Here is a 16,227-nt window from a genome sequence, read left to right as displayed (position 1 = left end):
TTTTTTTTTTTTTTTTTTTTTTTTTTTTTTTTTTTTTTTTTTTGTGGTTAGTACCCTTATTATTTTTAAATAATTACCTTGAAATGTTAAACATATGTTTTAGTTATTAATGTTAAGTATTTTTTTTAATCTATCATTATAATTTAATAATTTATGTTTTGTTTTTACGATTATACCTTACTCTTGGTAAATGATAAAAGTAGCATATGATAAACATTTATTATATGATATTGAGTTCACGAACTTATATTTAGAGTATAAATGTTAGCTAATGTGTTATAAAGTTACGTTAGAAAAACATATATTTAGGCATATGGCTCGATAGTAGGTAGAGATGAAAGAAACAAGCAATGATATTAACGCGTGAGAGAGAGCTAACAAAGTACACCCTTTATTCGACACTTTAGTTATTTTTTGCTACACCTTTGATATGCTAATCTAAGGGACGACACTCTAAAATAGTATGATATTGTCCACTTTGAATGTAAACTCTTATAGTTATGTTTTGGGCTTACACAAAAAGCCTCGTACCAATGTATTTTTTTGCTTGTAAATCCATGATTATTCCCTAAATTAGGGAATATGAAACTTTTTTCTACTAATATTCTTTAAAAAATTAAAATAAAACAAGAAAAATATCGCCCACCGTGGGGCTCGAACCCACGACCACAAGGTTAAGAGCCTTGCGCTCTACCAACTGAGCTAGACGGGCTTGTTGTTAATATTCAACAAATATTTATATGTGATAAATATCTATCATTAAATTATAAGTAGGTTTCATCTCTCGTTTTATGATTTACATTGATCACGAACCAAATATCATGACTAGCAAATGTCGTGTACTACTTATGTCCAATTTCATTTTCCTTTTTATTTTTTTCAACAATTCATTGTTTAAATGTCTCCGAGCTTAATGATATCAAACCTATATTTATCTACAAAACAAACTTAAAATTTTTCTACAGTTCCAAGCCAGTACTCATACGGTCGAAGGACCTAAAAATCATTTAAAATTGGTCAACTCAAATGCATATAGATAACTAGTTACTACAAGTTAAAATCACAAGGCGGCCCTACAATTTCATGCACACAAATACCTAATTACCACAAAATTATATCATGCACACAAAGTAATATCACCAAGCAGTTCAATGTCCGTTTAGACTATTAGTTTTAAACACACTTCGGTTGCGACAACTCATAAAAGGAAGGAAGTGGTATTGATCGCTCTCTTTGGAATTTAAAATTTTTCTACACAATTTTGATTAAGAAGTAAATAATCTATTTTAATAAATTTTTTTTTTCCATAAATTTGATTGACCATATATATTTCCCTTTTCTTTATGAAGATTTTTTAAACTTATCTGATCGTGTTCTTGAATTGTAGATCTACTAATTTCGAGAAGTCAGCCGACCAAATAAGATACCATTTAGATTTTTACGAAATACTCGTTGAATCAACTAGAGATACATACGAATAATTAGCACGGTTTAAAGATGAATTGAGCATGAAATAGATAGTTAAGCCTAGAATTCATGATTTAATGACGGTTTAGCTCGATTGTACATTTTAGGACTTTCGCAATGCAAAAGGTGACTTTGATTGATTCATGTTATGGTTGATTGTACCTTACTCGATATGTGTGTATAATGTGCATATATGCATGATTTATGATTTAATATCGTTTATATCACTAGAAGCATGTTAGGAGGTGTGAATACCTATGTATGTGTTGATTGATGTATGGATTAGATGCTATGTTCCTCGATGATACGTATGACCTATTAGCCAGCCTTAGCATATGTTTTACTTTTCCTTCGTCCGTAATGATTGTTTTAAGTTGACTGCTTCCACAATGGGATGATTAGGGTGCAATCCCTAATTATGTACTTACCTCAACATGCTAGGGTCGACTTGGTATATAGGATTGTGAAGTCACCCACTTAGTGCCCGTGACACATAAAGTATACTACAAGGGGAACTTCGATTGTGTTTAGAGTGAAGTCTGTCTTGCTCTATTCTAACCTAGAATGACATGGAAATAGAGAGATTGTTGGGTGCCGTTTGGGGAGCTTCCAGCTAGAGCTTAATAGCAGGCACGTATGGAGATACAGGAAGATTATAAGGTCACTACTTATAGTGAGTAGTGATTCCTCCATGAGAAGTTTTCATCAGAGCCTGCAACCAGGTGCTTATTGAATATTTTATATTTATTCTTGCTACTCTAAGGAGGCCCTCTCATTCCATTTTTATGTCATTTTTAATATTAATTTAATGTCTCTTTAAAATTTATTTTAAATATTTTGAACAAACCCGTCTAGCTCAGTTGGTAGAGCGCAAGGCTCTTAACTTTGTGGTCGTGGGTTCGAGCCCCACGGTGGGTGAGTTTATTTTATTTATTTGTTTTAAGATAGTCCTTCATTTTTAAGCAATTGTTTTAAGATAGTCCTTCATTTTTAAGCAACCAAGAGACTATCCTAACTCGAGTTCAAAGTGCTTTAAGTAACTCAGAGATTCCCTAAATTAAGATGATCCCTATGTAAGCTCTTTATTTTTAAAAAATCAAGAGACTGCCTTATGAAATACTCAAGTCTAAATTTTCCAAAACATAAAGTTTTTTAGGTACCAGATTGAAACAAGAACCAAAAGTCTCGAGAATAAGAAATAAGGACAAGGACAAAAACATGACAAAGAATAAACATGGTACTTTAACATACCTTAAGGATGCGATTAAGAGCCTGCAATTATTGAGTCTTTGTTCTCACTCCATGTTTCTTATGTTTTTTAGGTACAAGAAGTTAGTTAAGGACGAGAGTGGACTCTGTAGCAAGTGTCATAGACAAGTCTTACCGTAACCTCCAACTTCCTTTTTGTTTTAATGTTTTTGTGTATGTTCCTTATTTTATTTATTTATTTATTTTTTGTTTAATACTACTTATGTATGAACTCTATTTTGATATGATTTAAATGTAAGTGCATATTATATTTTAAATATTTCTTGTTTTGTTCTGCAGTTTTTTTTATCGTCTTTCTATATCTATCGAGTCAACTCCAGACGCAATTTGTGCTTCAAGCAAGTCTGATTCGAGTTTGTTACCAAATTCACAGTGAAGTCATTTTAAAGTGGAAAGTAAAAACATGCCTCCCTATGCCACGTGTCGCACCTGCAACTAGCGACTTCTTAGGCTCAATTGGCTTGACTTAGCTCGACGTGGCTTCTCGACTCAAAACGTAGCTTCTCAACTCAGTTTATGGAAATTTCACCCTTTTCCACCTTTTTGACCGCTCCGAAACTGATTTCAACCTTATCGTAGGTGATTAAGGTCATTAGAATGCTAAAGTTCTCAATTCAAGGTAAATTTGATTAGAAAATTAGGGTTATTAAGAGAATTGAGCAAATTTCCTAACGAAAACATCTCAGCAACACTTAGAATAAAATTCGAAGGACGAGCTCAAGCAATTATTTTAGGGAGAGCATCAGCCAAGGTCAACCAAGTAAGTGGCCTTACTATCGGTTCGGTTAGAAATTGTATCATGTATGATGACATGTGCCCCGTAGATTTGCACGTTTCATATGCTTGTTATATGTGAAAGGTTATGAAATGATATGTTTAGTATATGATTTGTGAATGATATGATACGCTTGATGACATGTTCGTGATATAATATGTGGATGATATAATATATGTTATGATATAATATGATTGACGATACTACGCATATTGCGACATGATTTATGATATGTTATGTTGGAAGACACGATATGTTTATGACATGACACATGTTTGACATGATGAGATATATGTTATGAATGATATGTGACATGACGTTTCGGCATGATGCACTACCCTGATATATGTATGGAAGGTTATGATAAGAATGATATGATATAAAGAAAAACATAAGGGGTTATTTTGCATGATAACGAATAAAAATGTTGGGACCTCATGCATCTGGGAATACCATCTTTTTATGATGGTATGAACACGTGCGTTACGAGGCATAATAACGATCATTATGTTTATCGTAATGCTGCGACAATCACTATTCCTACCGGGCGTCTGACAACAACTCTAGAGAATGCTATCCCAATCAAGAAAGGGGCCTAGGAGGTGTATGAATCGACTGGTGGATTCATACTCGCACGTATGAGCCATGTCTAGAATAGTAAATATACATCCAATTACACGCTTAGAATAGTTGTCCAAGGAAATATAGACTGAAATGATAAGTCTCTCTCATGATTGTATGTGCTTGCATCTAACCCCAATAGCGAGATCACTTAGAGTATTTCTTAAAATACTCAAGATATGTGTTATTCTTATTTTCCAGGTAAAGGCAAGGCTCCCATGTACGGTTGACATTGACATCGCAACTTAGGAGACCATAACACATGCATAAGGTAGTTTGCATTTAATTTCGTAAACTATAGGTTAGTATAAGTTACTATGCATTTAAATTTGTAGCGCATAGGTTAGTATAAGACATTTCTACTTTATTTTATTTTATAATAAAATTTTAAATGATTATTTCCGCATAAAATGATAATTATGTATACAGTAGCAACTTTAGATTGAGTAGAAATCTAGGGTTGTTACACCCACCGTCTTTGGTTACCGTTTTAAACGTAAAATTTTTTACCATATTTTAATGTCTTTAGCATCAGCCTAAAAATCGAGTTGTGATACCAATTTCACCAACAACCTTCGAGGCATAAGAAAATCTTTAAATTTTTGGAATATAATTATTTAATTTTTAATAATACTTTTGATTATTTTATATACCATTTAATATTATCATTGTATAAAAATTTAAGTTACTAATGTAATCTTAAACGACATGTAGTTGACATATGAGAGAATCATATTCAAATAGTAACTTATAGCGTGTATAGTATATGGATAAAATTAAGTGCAGTATCTGATAACACTATTTGATATGATATACACTTACTTGCACAATAGTATTTTTATTTTTCTTCATTTGATATCATTCAGTGTATCATTTATTTAAATTAACCGATATATAAACTATCAATTGTTAAAAAAATTAAGAAGAAAATAGCATAAGTACAATAAAACAAATTAAATTTCTAATTTGTTTAACTTTATCAACAAGCCCGTCCAGCTCAGTTGGTAGAGCGCAAGGCTCTTAACCTTGTGGTCGTGGGTTCAACCCCACGGTGGGCGATTTTGTTTTTCACTATTTAGATTTTACTTAATTATTCTTATTTTATTTTTTAAAAAATATTATGTTACAAAAAAAATTGGTTCTTAACAGCACCATTTTACTTATCAAAATTTATTTAAAATGTTAAAAATATGTCATATTTTTTAATTTATTTATGTTATTTTATATTTTTTAATTTTATAATTTACAACAAGCCCGTCTAGCTCAGTTGGTAGAGCGCAAGGCTCTTAACCTTGTGGTCGTGGGTTCAAGCCCCACGGTGGGCGATTTTGTTTTTCACTATTTAGATTTTACTTAATTATTCTTATTTTATTTTTTAAAAAATATTATGTTACAAAAAAAATTGGTTCTTAACAGCACCATTTTACTTATCAAAATTTATTTAAAATGTTAAAAATATGTCATATTTTTTAATTTATTTATGTTATTTTATATTTTTTAATTTTATAATTTACAACTAAAAATATGTCATATTTTTTAATTTATTTATGTTATTTTATATTTTTTAATTTTATAATTTACAACAAGCCCGTCTAGCTCAGTTGGTAGAGCGCAAGGCTCTTAACCTTGTGGTCGTGGGTTCGAGCCCCACGGTGGGCGATTTTGTTTTTCACTATTTAGATTTTACTTAATTATTCTTATTTTATTTTTTAAAAAATATTATGTTACAAAAAAAATTGGTTCTTAACAGCACCATTTTACTTATCAAAATTTATTTAAAATGTTAAAAATATGTCATATTTTTTAATTTATTTATGTTATTTTATATTTTTTAATTTTATAATTTACAACAAGCCCGTCTAGCTCAGTTGGTAGAGCGCAAGGCTCTTAACCTTGTGGTCGTGGGTTCGAACCCCACGGTGGGCGATTCCATTTTATTTGTTCAAGACTATTTTCTTTTTTTTTTCAAATTTCGATTTGGTATTTTTGTACATTTATTTCATTATTCTAAGTAGGGATACATTTAGGCAAAAAATAGAAAAACTTATTTTCTTTTCTTATTTTTGTTTTTAAAAAAATATTATTATTTATTATATGATTTAGTCCTCGAACACGTTTTTCAAGTGAAGTCAATTAAAATCCTAAACTACTAACTTTAGGAAGAAGATACATGATAACTACTACGCACGTACTAACAACAATATATGCCACATCATATAAATAGATTGAATCGACTTGACTTTCTAGAATTCTAGACCGACTTAGATTCGTTACCAAATACTTATAGACCCTATTTTAAACCTAAAAATTGAGAATATTCAAATTGCCAACTCCAGTTTTTAAGTCGTACCGCTCTCAATGCATTAAAAAAACAACCCATCCAAAAAAAAAAAAAAAAAAAAAAAAAAAAAAAAAAAAAAAAAAAAAAAAAAAAAAAAAAAAAAAAAAAAAAAAAAAAACCTCCTTAAAAAGAGTCTCCAAACAAAGAAAGAGTTTGGGATGATAGTTCTCAAGTATATAAATAAAATAACACTCCAAAAAAGAAAAAAAAATATTTCTAAAATGTTAACTAGAAGTAAATATATATTGAAGTGAAAAATATTGCAAAGTCGAAAGTCCTAAAAGTGGTTCAAAACGGATAAATTTCATGCACATAGATGAGTTTTTCATCTCCGCACATAGATGAATTTTTCATCTCCACAAAATTCTCCATTTATTTTATAGGAATTGAGGCGAGATAAAAATAATCATTTTTAATGAAATTTTCTTATTTTTACTATAATTTGTATTAAAAATATATAAAATATTCTAATAAATTCAAAAAAAAAAAAATTGATACAATAATAAAATCTAAATAAAGTACTAAAAACAATAAAGATAATTTCTCCCCTTTTTGATTCCAGATCCCTCATCAATATAGTACAATTGATATTAAAAATTTAATTAATGTTTACATATTCATTTATATATATATATATTTATCTGTATGTATGTATATATATGTATCTATATATATATATGTGTGTGTGTGTATTCAATTTTAAAGTGGAATACAATAATTATAAAAAATAAAATAAACCATAAATACTGCGTTCCACTTCATGAAACTTAATGACAGACATTTATTTTACTAATTCTTATTCGCACATCAATTAAATTCAGTCAATGCAAATGAAGCTTCGAAAGCATGTTTCCTCAATACGAGAAAGATGGAAGAATTTGCACTGCACATTACCAAATCTTTAAGATTCAACAGATTGGCAAATAAAAGGTAAGAATTTCTTGGTTGAAGATTGAGCAACATCAGTAAATGCTCATCAGTTTTCCTTTTTGTAGCATTGTTCTACAGAAGTATTATAATTCAGAAACTTCCGCAGCGCAACAAATTCAGGATTCCAGATTTCAGTTCACTTCTCAGATTCCACTATTTGTCCAAACTTCAATCTGAGACAGTAGGAACAAACTATTAGATTACTTTGAATCTCCCAGATGAAGATTTTTATAATTTTTACAACAGAAAACAAGAACAGGGAAGGGTGGTTGTTTATGTCCTTTAACTGGTTTAGCTTGGCTTATAAGGACGCAAGGACGCGGTTTTGGAACGTCTTTCTAAGTGCTTAAACAAGAGTTAATAACCTCGGTGATCATGGCTCCAAATGACAGTCTCGTGGCAAGCATAATAAGCAATGCATAATCATGAATCAAGGCAATTTCTGGAATATCTCTCTATGATTTGTAATTGAACTTTATTACCTTGGTATTCCTTGTAATGAGCAATCCATTTTTCTAAATCAATTGCGCTTTTTTCAGGTCAGATACAACCCCCCGGTCTTCGGTGCTTCTTTCATTGTATATCACCTGGTGAAAGTCAATGATATGCAATTTAAAACGAATCTCAATAACATATGATGAATTAGTAACCACTGTGCAGTTCAGGTACCTTATCTATGATACCATATTCAACTGCTTCGCTGGGACTAAAATATTTTGGCCGCCTAATATCAGCTTCGATCTCCTCAGGCGACTTTCCGATATGCTTCGCATAAAGCTTAACCTTCAATATCAATGTTAAAATGTAAAGAACTGTAAGTTCATTTACCTACACTTGTTTAGAGGGAACAATGTTGTTTAGAGGGAACAATGTAACTTCTCAACTTTCCAGAAACAACCCTATAACACAAATAGAAGTTGTTTTTCATTGGACGACTGTTTCTGTAACTCCACTCTCAACTTGGATTATATATCTAAAAAGGTCCGCTCTCTGCTATTCCACATGCTGCCTACCTGAGATGTGGTTATCTGAAGTGGATTCTCTCTTTTCTAGTGGATGCCAAACCTTCTGCCCCATAGACTAAGAAGGGGGCGTAACTCCACTTTCGACTTGGATTATATATCCAAAAAGGTTTGCTCTCGGCTATTCCACACGCTGCCTAGCGGATGCGTGGTTATCTAAAGTGGATTCTTTATTTTCTAGTGGAAGCCGAACTTACTGCCCCATTGACTAAGAAGGGGCAGGCGCTAACAGCTACATGGACCCCTTCCTTTATGTTGTTGCCAGTGCCTAGAACTAACTTTTTAGCCACTTCTTCATGCCTCTTTTGATAGGCATTTTTGTCACTAGCCCTTCTTTGTAATCTAAATAGGTGGACTTCCTGTAAATCCTAATTTGAGCTCGGAAGATGCCTCCAAGTCCTTCCCCTTTCTATAATCTTTGTCCTTATTTTGTACACGATTTTGGTTTCTTAACCAAAGAATAATAATAATAATAATAACGGCCAATTGAGAACCCGATTCTACAATAACAAATGCACATCCATACTGCACATTTCACGAGGACAAAAATAGAGTATGACAATGAAGAGAAGGAAATCCAGTATACAAGTTTGAGCCATGATCTTACCAGCTCTACCTTCACATTTCGTATTTCTTTTCTAGCAAGCTCAACGTCTGTTGCTTGACCCTGAAACCTTGCAATTGGCTGCAGATTGAAAGAGGGTAAAAAGGATTAGAACTGCACAGAAGTATATCAAAACATCAGCTTTAATGCAAAACACCTTTGTGAAGGTAGGAAATGAATAGAAGAATAAGGGGAGAAAACAAAACAAAGACATCAGTTTCTGATATAGAATACCTGCTTCATCATTATTGTCGATGAGGGCAATGCAGAACGGTTTCCCTTAGCACCAGCTGACAAAAGAAGTGATGCTTCTCCCCAAGCATTACCAACGCATAATGTGAATATAGGAGGCTTAATATACCTGCAGTGGAAAATAGTGATGGAGATTAAACATATTTCATTAGGTCCTCAAAAAGTCTTGAATGCGCAATAATGAGATTCTAAATAACCGTAAAGCAGACCAATTATATATAAAGATTCACATCACAACCTCATAACATCATATACTGCAAATGCTTCAGTCTCATAGCCCAATTTCTCACCACCCTGAAAAATACAAGCATTTCATTATGATCTACTATCACATGGAAAAGGAAACAAGGTTAATAATCATTTTCGTGCACGCAAGTTAAAGATGACAAACATTTTCTTTAATAAAAGGTAAGCTGCATTTTTTATAAGACCGTTGAAAACAGGAAGGGGAGGATGAAAGATCAAAGCACATCATTGTGCGTGTTGTTTTTTGTCAAGAAAAAAAAACTGAAGCACTGCTTTCCTATTAGAACAGCAACTGTAAATTGAATACAACTTTCCCTGCTCCTCATGTTGTCTCATCACTATAAACGACTAGCGCAAGTAATTAACTCAACACAAGCTTGTGCCAGTTGCTTCATCACGACCATTAAAAATGAAAAAAGAAAAAAGAAAAAAAACCAAGGTCATAAAATTCAAGCTAGAGAAAATGAGACATCCAAACAAAGCTAATCTGCATAAAATTTAAAGCATGGTTAACCTTTGTTGTTCCTGTGGAGTTAATGTAGAGATATATAGGCTTTTCTTCATCCTCATACTGAAGGTAAAGAAATTCAGCAAGTATCAACTCCGTGACAGAAGGGACAAGAGACATGCCCAAGTAAACAATTCGATTCTTGTATAAATAAGATGCCAAATCTGGAGGAGGTTGCTCCCATGCACTTCCCCTTGAAAATGGAATAACCTATTCAAAGAAATTAGGTAGATAAGACACAAGAAACAAGCAGGAATGGAGAATGGATCCGAACAGAACATTTTAGAGTTTAGGGGAGGCCATTAACAGTTAAGAATCATTGTTCATCGTTTAAATTTAGAACAGAGTCGGTTCTTTCAAGCCAACATATACATTGATAGGTAGTTGAAGTCGCAAAAGTTTTCCCAATTGAATCTATCTTCTAGACTCCAATATAATCTACTCACCTATTTGAAATTGAGAGCTTCGTTTATTAGTATTCAAGCACACCCATCTAAGTAAAACATCTTCAATCTCTGCCCTACTTTTCACAAAGCATCGCACAAATCCTCCAAAAGAGGACTCGTAAACTACAATTTAGTGAACCAAAGTAGTAAAATAACAAACAAGCAACAAAAGTTCAACCCAATATGCGCAATTTTCGCCAGAAGAGGACTCATAAACTACAATTGTGAACCAAAGTTATTAAAAGAACAACCAATGGCACCGGAAGAACAGTAATGTTCAGGCACTTACCATAGTAACAACGCCCCGCTTGCCCTTGGATCCACGGAAAGAATCCGGATTAAGAGAGGACGGCCGGAGCTTCAGGCCTGAAAAGTCCCCGGAAACACTCCCTCCGACGAATGGGATGAGAAAATTAGTAGAAAGTGGCTTGGTTCTGAGAGAGGAGGGCGAAAAGGACATGGTTCGGGTAGATTTTCGATGATGGGAAGAAGCAATTAACGGCGATATTCGCTTAGTAAGCGAGAAGGTGGAGGCAGTGGTGGCGACCTCCATGACTGGAAAACCTTGAGAAGCCGAGCGATAATGAGACTGACAGAAGAAGCCGAGGATAGAAGTTAATTGGAAGACGGAAGATTTGTGGGCTTTTGAAGCTTAGCTAAGGTGTTGGGCCGAGCCCAAATCATTTCATTCTAAATCAATTATTATAGGCCCAGCCCAAATCACTGTGCATCTCTCGTGTTTAAAAGTTTATAATTAATATTATTAATATCCATAATGTTCTAGTAAGGGAATTCTAAATTTATAATTAATTACAGCTCTAATCATTTTAAAAATAAAAAACATGAGCTGCCCGTGATCTTCTACTAAATTAACCAATCCTCCACACTTTATAGGTTAAATTACAACTTCAAGCTCAACAGACTCACAAGTCGAGTCAGGGCTCTATCCTCTTTCTTTCAGTGTGGGAACGATATTAGGAGAGAGAGGTGAATACGTTGAGGCAGTGAACAACAAGACTACAACTCAATAATGGTTTTTCTTCCCATGATAGAATAATTTATATGTTAACTTACAACTTCAGGCTCAACGGACTCACAAGTCGGGTCGGGGCTCTGCTCTCTTTCTTTCAGTCTGGAATGATATCAGGAGAGAGGTGAATATGTCGAGACAACGAACATGACTACAACTTAGTTTTGCCCTTTCCTAACTTACAGACTCAACAAACTCACAGATCCGATCCCGACTCTATGATCTTTTAAATTTGTGTCAAATAGACTAGGTCCGTTAATTTTATTTTATTTTTAAATATATATTAAAGAGTTATTAACCATAAAATTATATTTAAAATTTAAAAATCTACTTTTTAACCTTAAAATAATTAATTTATTTCTATTAGAATTTAAACAAAATTAAAATATTAGGAGAGTGACAAGTGATGAGTAATATATAAAGGGAGTGACAAGTGCAGAGTTTCGTCTTCCATAACAACTCCAAGGTTGAGGAGAGGCGCACTGTACTCTGTTCTGCGTCACAATGTCTTCTTCCATGGCTTTGTTTTCTCCTCCTTTCCATCTTTCCACTCTCTCTTCTTCATTATGCCACAGAAATTCCTTCTCCTCCATACCTTTTTCTTCTCTCAGAACCAGAAGAAGCCCTTCTTCTTCCTCTCTTTTCACCATCAGAGCCGCTGCGGAACCGGAGCCGGCTAAGTCCGTAACGGAAGAGCAGGAGAGCCTCCCCGGAACAAATGGCGCGATGGCGGCTGCTGAAGAAGTGGAGGTCGTTACCAAATTTGAAGACGCTAAGTGGATTAATGGAACTTGGGATCTGAATCAGTTCCGGAAACACGGAAGTATCGACTGGGATTCTGTTATTGATTCCGGTAATCTCAATCTTCTTTGGATCTGAGAAAATGAGAAATTAAGCAACTCTTCCTTAAGAACCTAGATTCTCTGTTGATTTTGATTTCAATTGAATAACTGAAATTAGGTTCAAATTGTGGTGTAATCTCTTGATTTTGGAATTGAGTTTTTCGATCAGAGGCTAGGAGGAGAAAATGGGTGGAAAAAAATCGAGAATCATCAAGTAATGAGGATCCCGTGGTGTTTGGGACATCCATAATTCCATGGTGGGCTTGGATTAAGCGCTACCATCTCCCTGAAGCTGAGACACTCAATGGTATAAACACACGTTTAATACATACGTTGTTCTTTGTTGATAGCGATTTGAACATGAATATGAATATGGTATCATGATGTGATGGGTTTTGGGCGCAGGGCGTGCAGCGATGGTGGGGTTCTTCATGGCTTACTTTGTTGATAGCTTGAGTGGGGTAGGGGTAGTGGGTCAAATGGGCAACTTCTTCTGCAAAACTCTGCTGTTTGTGGCTGTGGTGGGAGTTGTTTTGATCAGAGAGAATGAAGATATTGAGACTTTGAAGAAGTTGATTGATGAGACAAGCTTGTATGACAAGCAATGGCGAGCAACTTGGGAGGATTAAGCTGAAGAAGTTGATTATCTATATCTATAATTTCGCTTTAGATTCCTTTGTTTGTAGCTCGAAATCGAACACTTTTCTTATAGCCCAAGAAAACCCAAGTTTTTAGTCCAATTTCCATTTCCAAACAACAAAACAAACCAAATGGGGACACACAAAAGGGTTTTGCTTAGCTTTTTGGTAATGATTCACACTTGTTATTTCTAAGAAGTTGTTCACAAAACTTTCTATTTTGTATTTTTTTTTTTTTTTGTCGAAGTTCTTTATTATGGTAAATAAATAACTAGGATATGACGTGTATAATTCACTTAACAAGCATCCGGTACATGTCCATAAATAACTAGGAAGGTGTATTAAAGGATTTGATTTGCATTTGATAAATTGATGCGAGTTGAGGGTCTCATCGTCTTGTCCCGGTGGATTGAAACTCAGAAAGCCGAAAGTTTGCCTACAATCTTCTTTGACAAACACTAGCTACTGTTTCATATGCAAAAAGGTCATTCAAGCTTATTTATTTATTTGTTGTTTTTTATTTGTGCTTCGAAAGACATGATCCGGATGAAATTTGAGAATTTGAATTTGGATAATGTTTGAAACTTAGAGATGAAAATTATCTTCTAGATTCTCAACTTCAAAGGCTAAAATTGATGATGTAGTACATCAATTTTCAACTCATAATGTCTTGAAACGATTTATAAGTGCTTTTAAAGAAAAAGAAAATAAAATACCGAAAGAAAAGTATAATCAATGTTGTTTTTTCGACTAGAATCACTCATTTTGAAATTACATGTAATGATGTTAGAAAAGATGTATAATGTGTTTTTGAAATTATTATTATTATTATTATAAATCAGTAAATAAGAAGAAAAAAATAAAATAAAAACAAAAAAGAAGAAGACGACAAGCTACCATGGAGAAGGGATGGAGAACGGAGGAATGGACAGGAGGATTGAAGGGGGAAAAGAAAGGATGGAGGTGTGTGTGGGAGAAATTGTGTTGAAATATCCTATTACGCGTACACCCAAGGGAAAAGGAGTTCGAAACTAGGTAAGTAGCATATCGAGAATCTTAAACTGAGTTCTTAACTTGTTTTGCAACATATAATCATATTTTTTTACCTTTTAAAAGCTTAAAAATAACAATATGTGCTTCCATGTTATCAAATGCCTATTTGTATATTGACTGCTTGTCCGAGGTAAGTATTGGATCAGTATGACAATAATAATTTTAAAATTAAATAGTAAGAGTTAGAAAATATGTCATTGTAGTTTTATAATGGTTCGGTCAAACTCGACCTACTCCACTCCACAAGCGCCTCTTGAGAATTTAAATAAAAAACTTTCTCGACTCTTTTCACGGATTAGAGCCCAACCACTCCACCACTCTTTTTACGAGTCCAAGAGCAAACTCGATATTTTCCACGACGCAGGATCAAATTGATACAAGTATTTGAATTTAGAATTTAGAATACTCACAATTATTTTCTTACAATAAAATAAAAAAATCTCATAAATAAAAATAAAATTGGAAGTTTGAAGAAAGCAACGGGGAGGCTTTAGAAAATTGAAAGACGGAAGAATTATGGAAGTTGTGTTATTGAAAATAGGGAGAAGTTGATGAGTTTAAATAGAGAACGAACAGTGGAAAAAAAAAATAAAAATAAAAAATAATATTGACGGTTAAAAGAGGAATGGAAGGTGGAAATTAAAAAGTAAATAATAACAAAATTTTCTCAATTTATTTTTATTATATATTTTTAAATATAAATAATAATAATAATATAATATAAAATAATAAAAATAGATGTGAATAACCGTCAAATGACAAATTCAAAATTTATTATAAATATAATAATATAATAATAATAAAAATGACGTGAGTAACCACTCAAATTTTAAAATATAATAATATAATAATATAATATAGTAATAATAAAAATCGATGTAAATAACGGTTAGATTTAAATTTATATTATATATAAATAATTTTATTTAGAAATATAATAATAAGAAAAACTCCACACTTTGTCACTATTCCAAAATGATAAGTGTCATCGTATTATTTGATTTGTCCTCATTTTGATTTAGCTGCCACATCATCATGTCGAATATGTTATATCGATTGTAATTTCTTCGTTTTGGCTATGATTTGAGTGATTGAAAAGTCGTTGAAGTCCTTATTCCTAACATACTCTGGACCGTTTAAAATACTGAAAATAGTTAATAATTAAAAGTAGGTGTGTTATCATCCGAACATCAATCAATTAATTATTTAAAATTAATTAATATGAGATTAAGGGCCAAAAAACTAATAGTAAGCATGTTATAAATGATTACTAGAATGTTCTATATGTTGAACATTATAAATGTATGAAAGCATGCATTATAGATGTGAGTATGTTGTGCATGTTAATGGAAAGGTTATAACTCTAGGATATGCTTATAAATTGCTGAGTCATGAGTTATGTATATGAGTATTGTAGTCTACTAATTCCCACAGAGTTCTTGACCAACGCGCTGTGTGCTAAGTCGGGAAAAATGAATACTCCTGACTATTAGTATATGCTAAATCAGGAAGAATGAGTACTCCTAACTATTGGTATACAAGTCACCAAAAAAATTAGTAGACGGGCCGTATTTGACTAAGAGTGAATCTTACAAACGAGTCCGAAAACTTTAGATAAGCGTATAGAGAGCCAATAACCTAAGCTGGAGGTAGCTGAAATACCTCATTAATAAATAGACGACCCTATTAAGAGAAACTAGAAGTTAATGGCGAATAAAACTTAAAAACAGCCGGAAAGATAAGTGATAAAGACTAGGAAAGATAAGTGATGCATGCCAATTGAGGACGAGACCAGCAGGCTAACGGAATCCATGTCTGGGTTTGTTTGTGTATTTATGCTTTCGCTGTTTAAAATTTACATGGGTTGTTGTTTTAAGTTTCAATAGTACTGGTTTTAAATATTTTACTTAATGTATATGGAAATATTTTGAAATTTATGATTGATTGTCGGCTCCTTCCTGATTTGATTGTATTGGTTTAGTTGCAGCTTTTCCTATTAATTTGTCAAATCAGGGAATACAGGGTCAGGGCAGAGAGAGGCAGGTTCAGTAGTTAAGGTAAGGAGAAATCATCGGAAGCACAAAGGGTCTAGTAGGGGATAAGCAGCTAGATAAGTAAGCAATATCAGTTTGTTATTGATATCAGTGGTAACTCCTCTTAATTGCATTATCAATAAGCAGGTG

The 16,227-nt window shown here is 33.0% G+C and overlaps 2 protein-coding genes, 2 long non-coding RNA genes and 6 other non-coding genes across 10 annotated transcripts in view; 7 read left to right on the top strand and 3 right to left on the bottom strand.

Annotated features, from left to right (window-relative positions):
- The window catches only part of LOC111441893, an 11,173-nt gene extending 4,916 nt beyond the window's left edge, over positions 1–6,257 (bottom strand). The window contains exon 1 of the long non-coding RNA XR_002710247.1: positions 6,245–6,257. This is a non-coding gene — a long non-coding RNA (uncharacterized LOC111441893). The remainder of the gene's footprint in view (positions 1–6,244) is intronic.
- On the bottom strand, positions 640–712 carry TRNAK-CUU. The gene has a single exon. It is a non-coding gene; the product is annotated as a tRNA-Lys (tRNA).
- On the top strand, positions 2,155–16,117 carry LOC111441888. The gene is made up of 3 exons (XR_002710244.1): positions 2,155–2,165; positions 13,948–13,958; positions 16,032–16,117. It is a non-coding gene; the product is annotated as an uncharacterized LOC111441888 (long non-coding RNA).
- Positions 2,313–2,385, top strand: TRNAK-CUU. Its single transcript has one exon. It is a non-coding gene; the product is annotated as a tRNA-Lys (tRNA).
- On the top strand, positions 5,119–5,190 carry TRNAK-CUU. Its single transcript has one exon. It is a non-coding gene; the product is annotated as a tRNA-Lys (tRNA).
- Positions 5,385–5,457, top strand: TRNAK-CUU. Its single transcript has one exon. It is a non-coding gene; the product is annotated as a tRNA-Lys (tRNA).
- Positions 5,719–5,791, top strand: TRNAK-CUU. Its single transcript has one exon. It is a non-coding gene; the product is annotated as a tRNA-Lys (tRNA).
- Positions 5,986–6,058, top strand: TRNAK-CUU. The gene has a single exon. It is a non-coding gene; the product is annotated as a tRNA-Lys (tRNA).
- Positions 7,311–11,067, bottom strand: LOC111441877 (ATP-dependent Clp protease proteolytic subunit-related protein 4, chloroplastic). The gene is made up of 8 exons (XM_023079055.1): positions 10,771–11,067; positions 10,042–10,245; positions 9,520–9,575; positions 9,264–9,390; positions 9,033–9,110; positions 8,073–8,186; positions 7,886–7,990; positions 7,311–7,576 (listed from the first exon to the last, which is right to left on the bottom strand). The coding sequence occupies exons 1-7, from the start codon at positions 11,032–11,034 to the stop codon at positions 7,919–7,921; spliced, it is 915 nt and encodes a 304-aa protein (XP_022934823.1). The 5' UTR covers positions 11,035–11,067; the 3' UTR covers positions 7,311–7,576; positions 7,886–7,918.
- Positions 11,940–13,207, top strand: LOC111441881 (light-harvesting complex-like protein 3 isotype 2, chloroplastic). Its single transcript, XM_023079069.1, has 3 exons — positions 11,940–12,364; positions 12,523–12,660; positions 12,759–13,207. Exons 1-3 carry the CDS (start codon positions 12,016–12,018, stop codon positions 12,980–12,982), a joined length of 711 nt encoding a protein of 236 aa, XP_022934837.1. The 5' UTR covers positions 11,940–12,015; the 3' UTR covers positions 12,983–13,207.
- Positions 16,118–16,227: the final 110 nt, after the last annotated feature.

Source organism: Cucurbita moschata, unplaced genomic scaffold, assembly GCF_002738365.1.
Source record: "Cucurbita moschata cultivar Rifu unplaced genomic scaffold, Cmos_1.0 Cmo_Scf00001, whole genome shotgun sequence".
Lineage (NCBI taxonomy): Eukaryota > Viridiplantae > Streptophyta > Magnoliopsida > Cucurbitales > Cucurbitaceae > Cucurbita > Cucurbita moschata.
The sequence above is the reverse complement of the archived record's forward strand: the minus strand, read 5'-3'. Positions and strand labels throughout refer to the sequence as shown.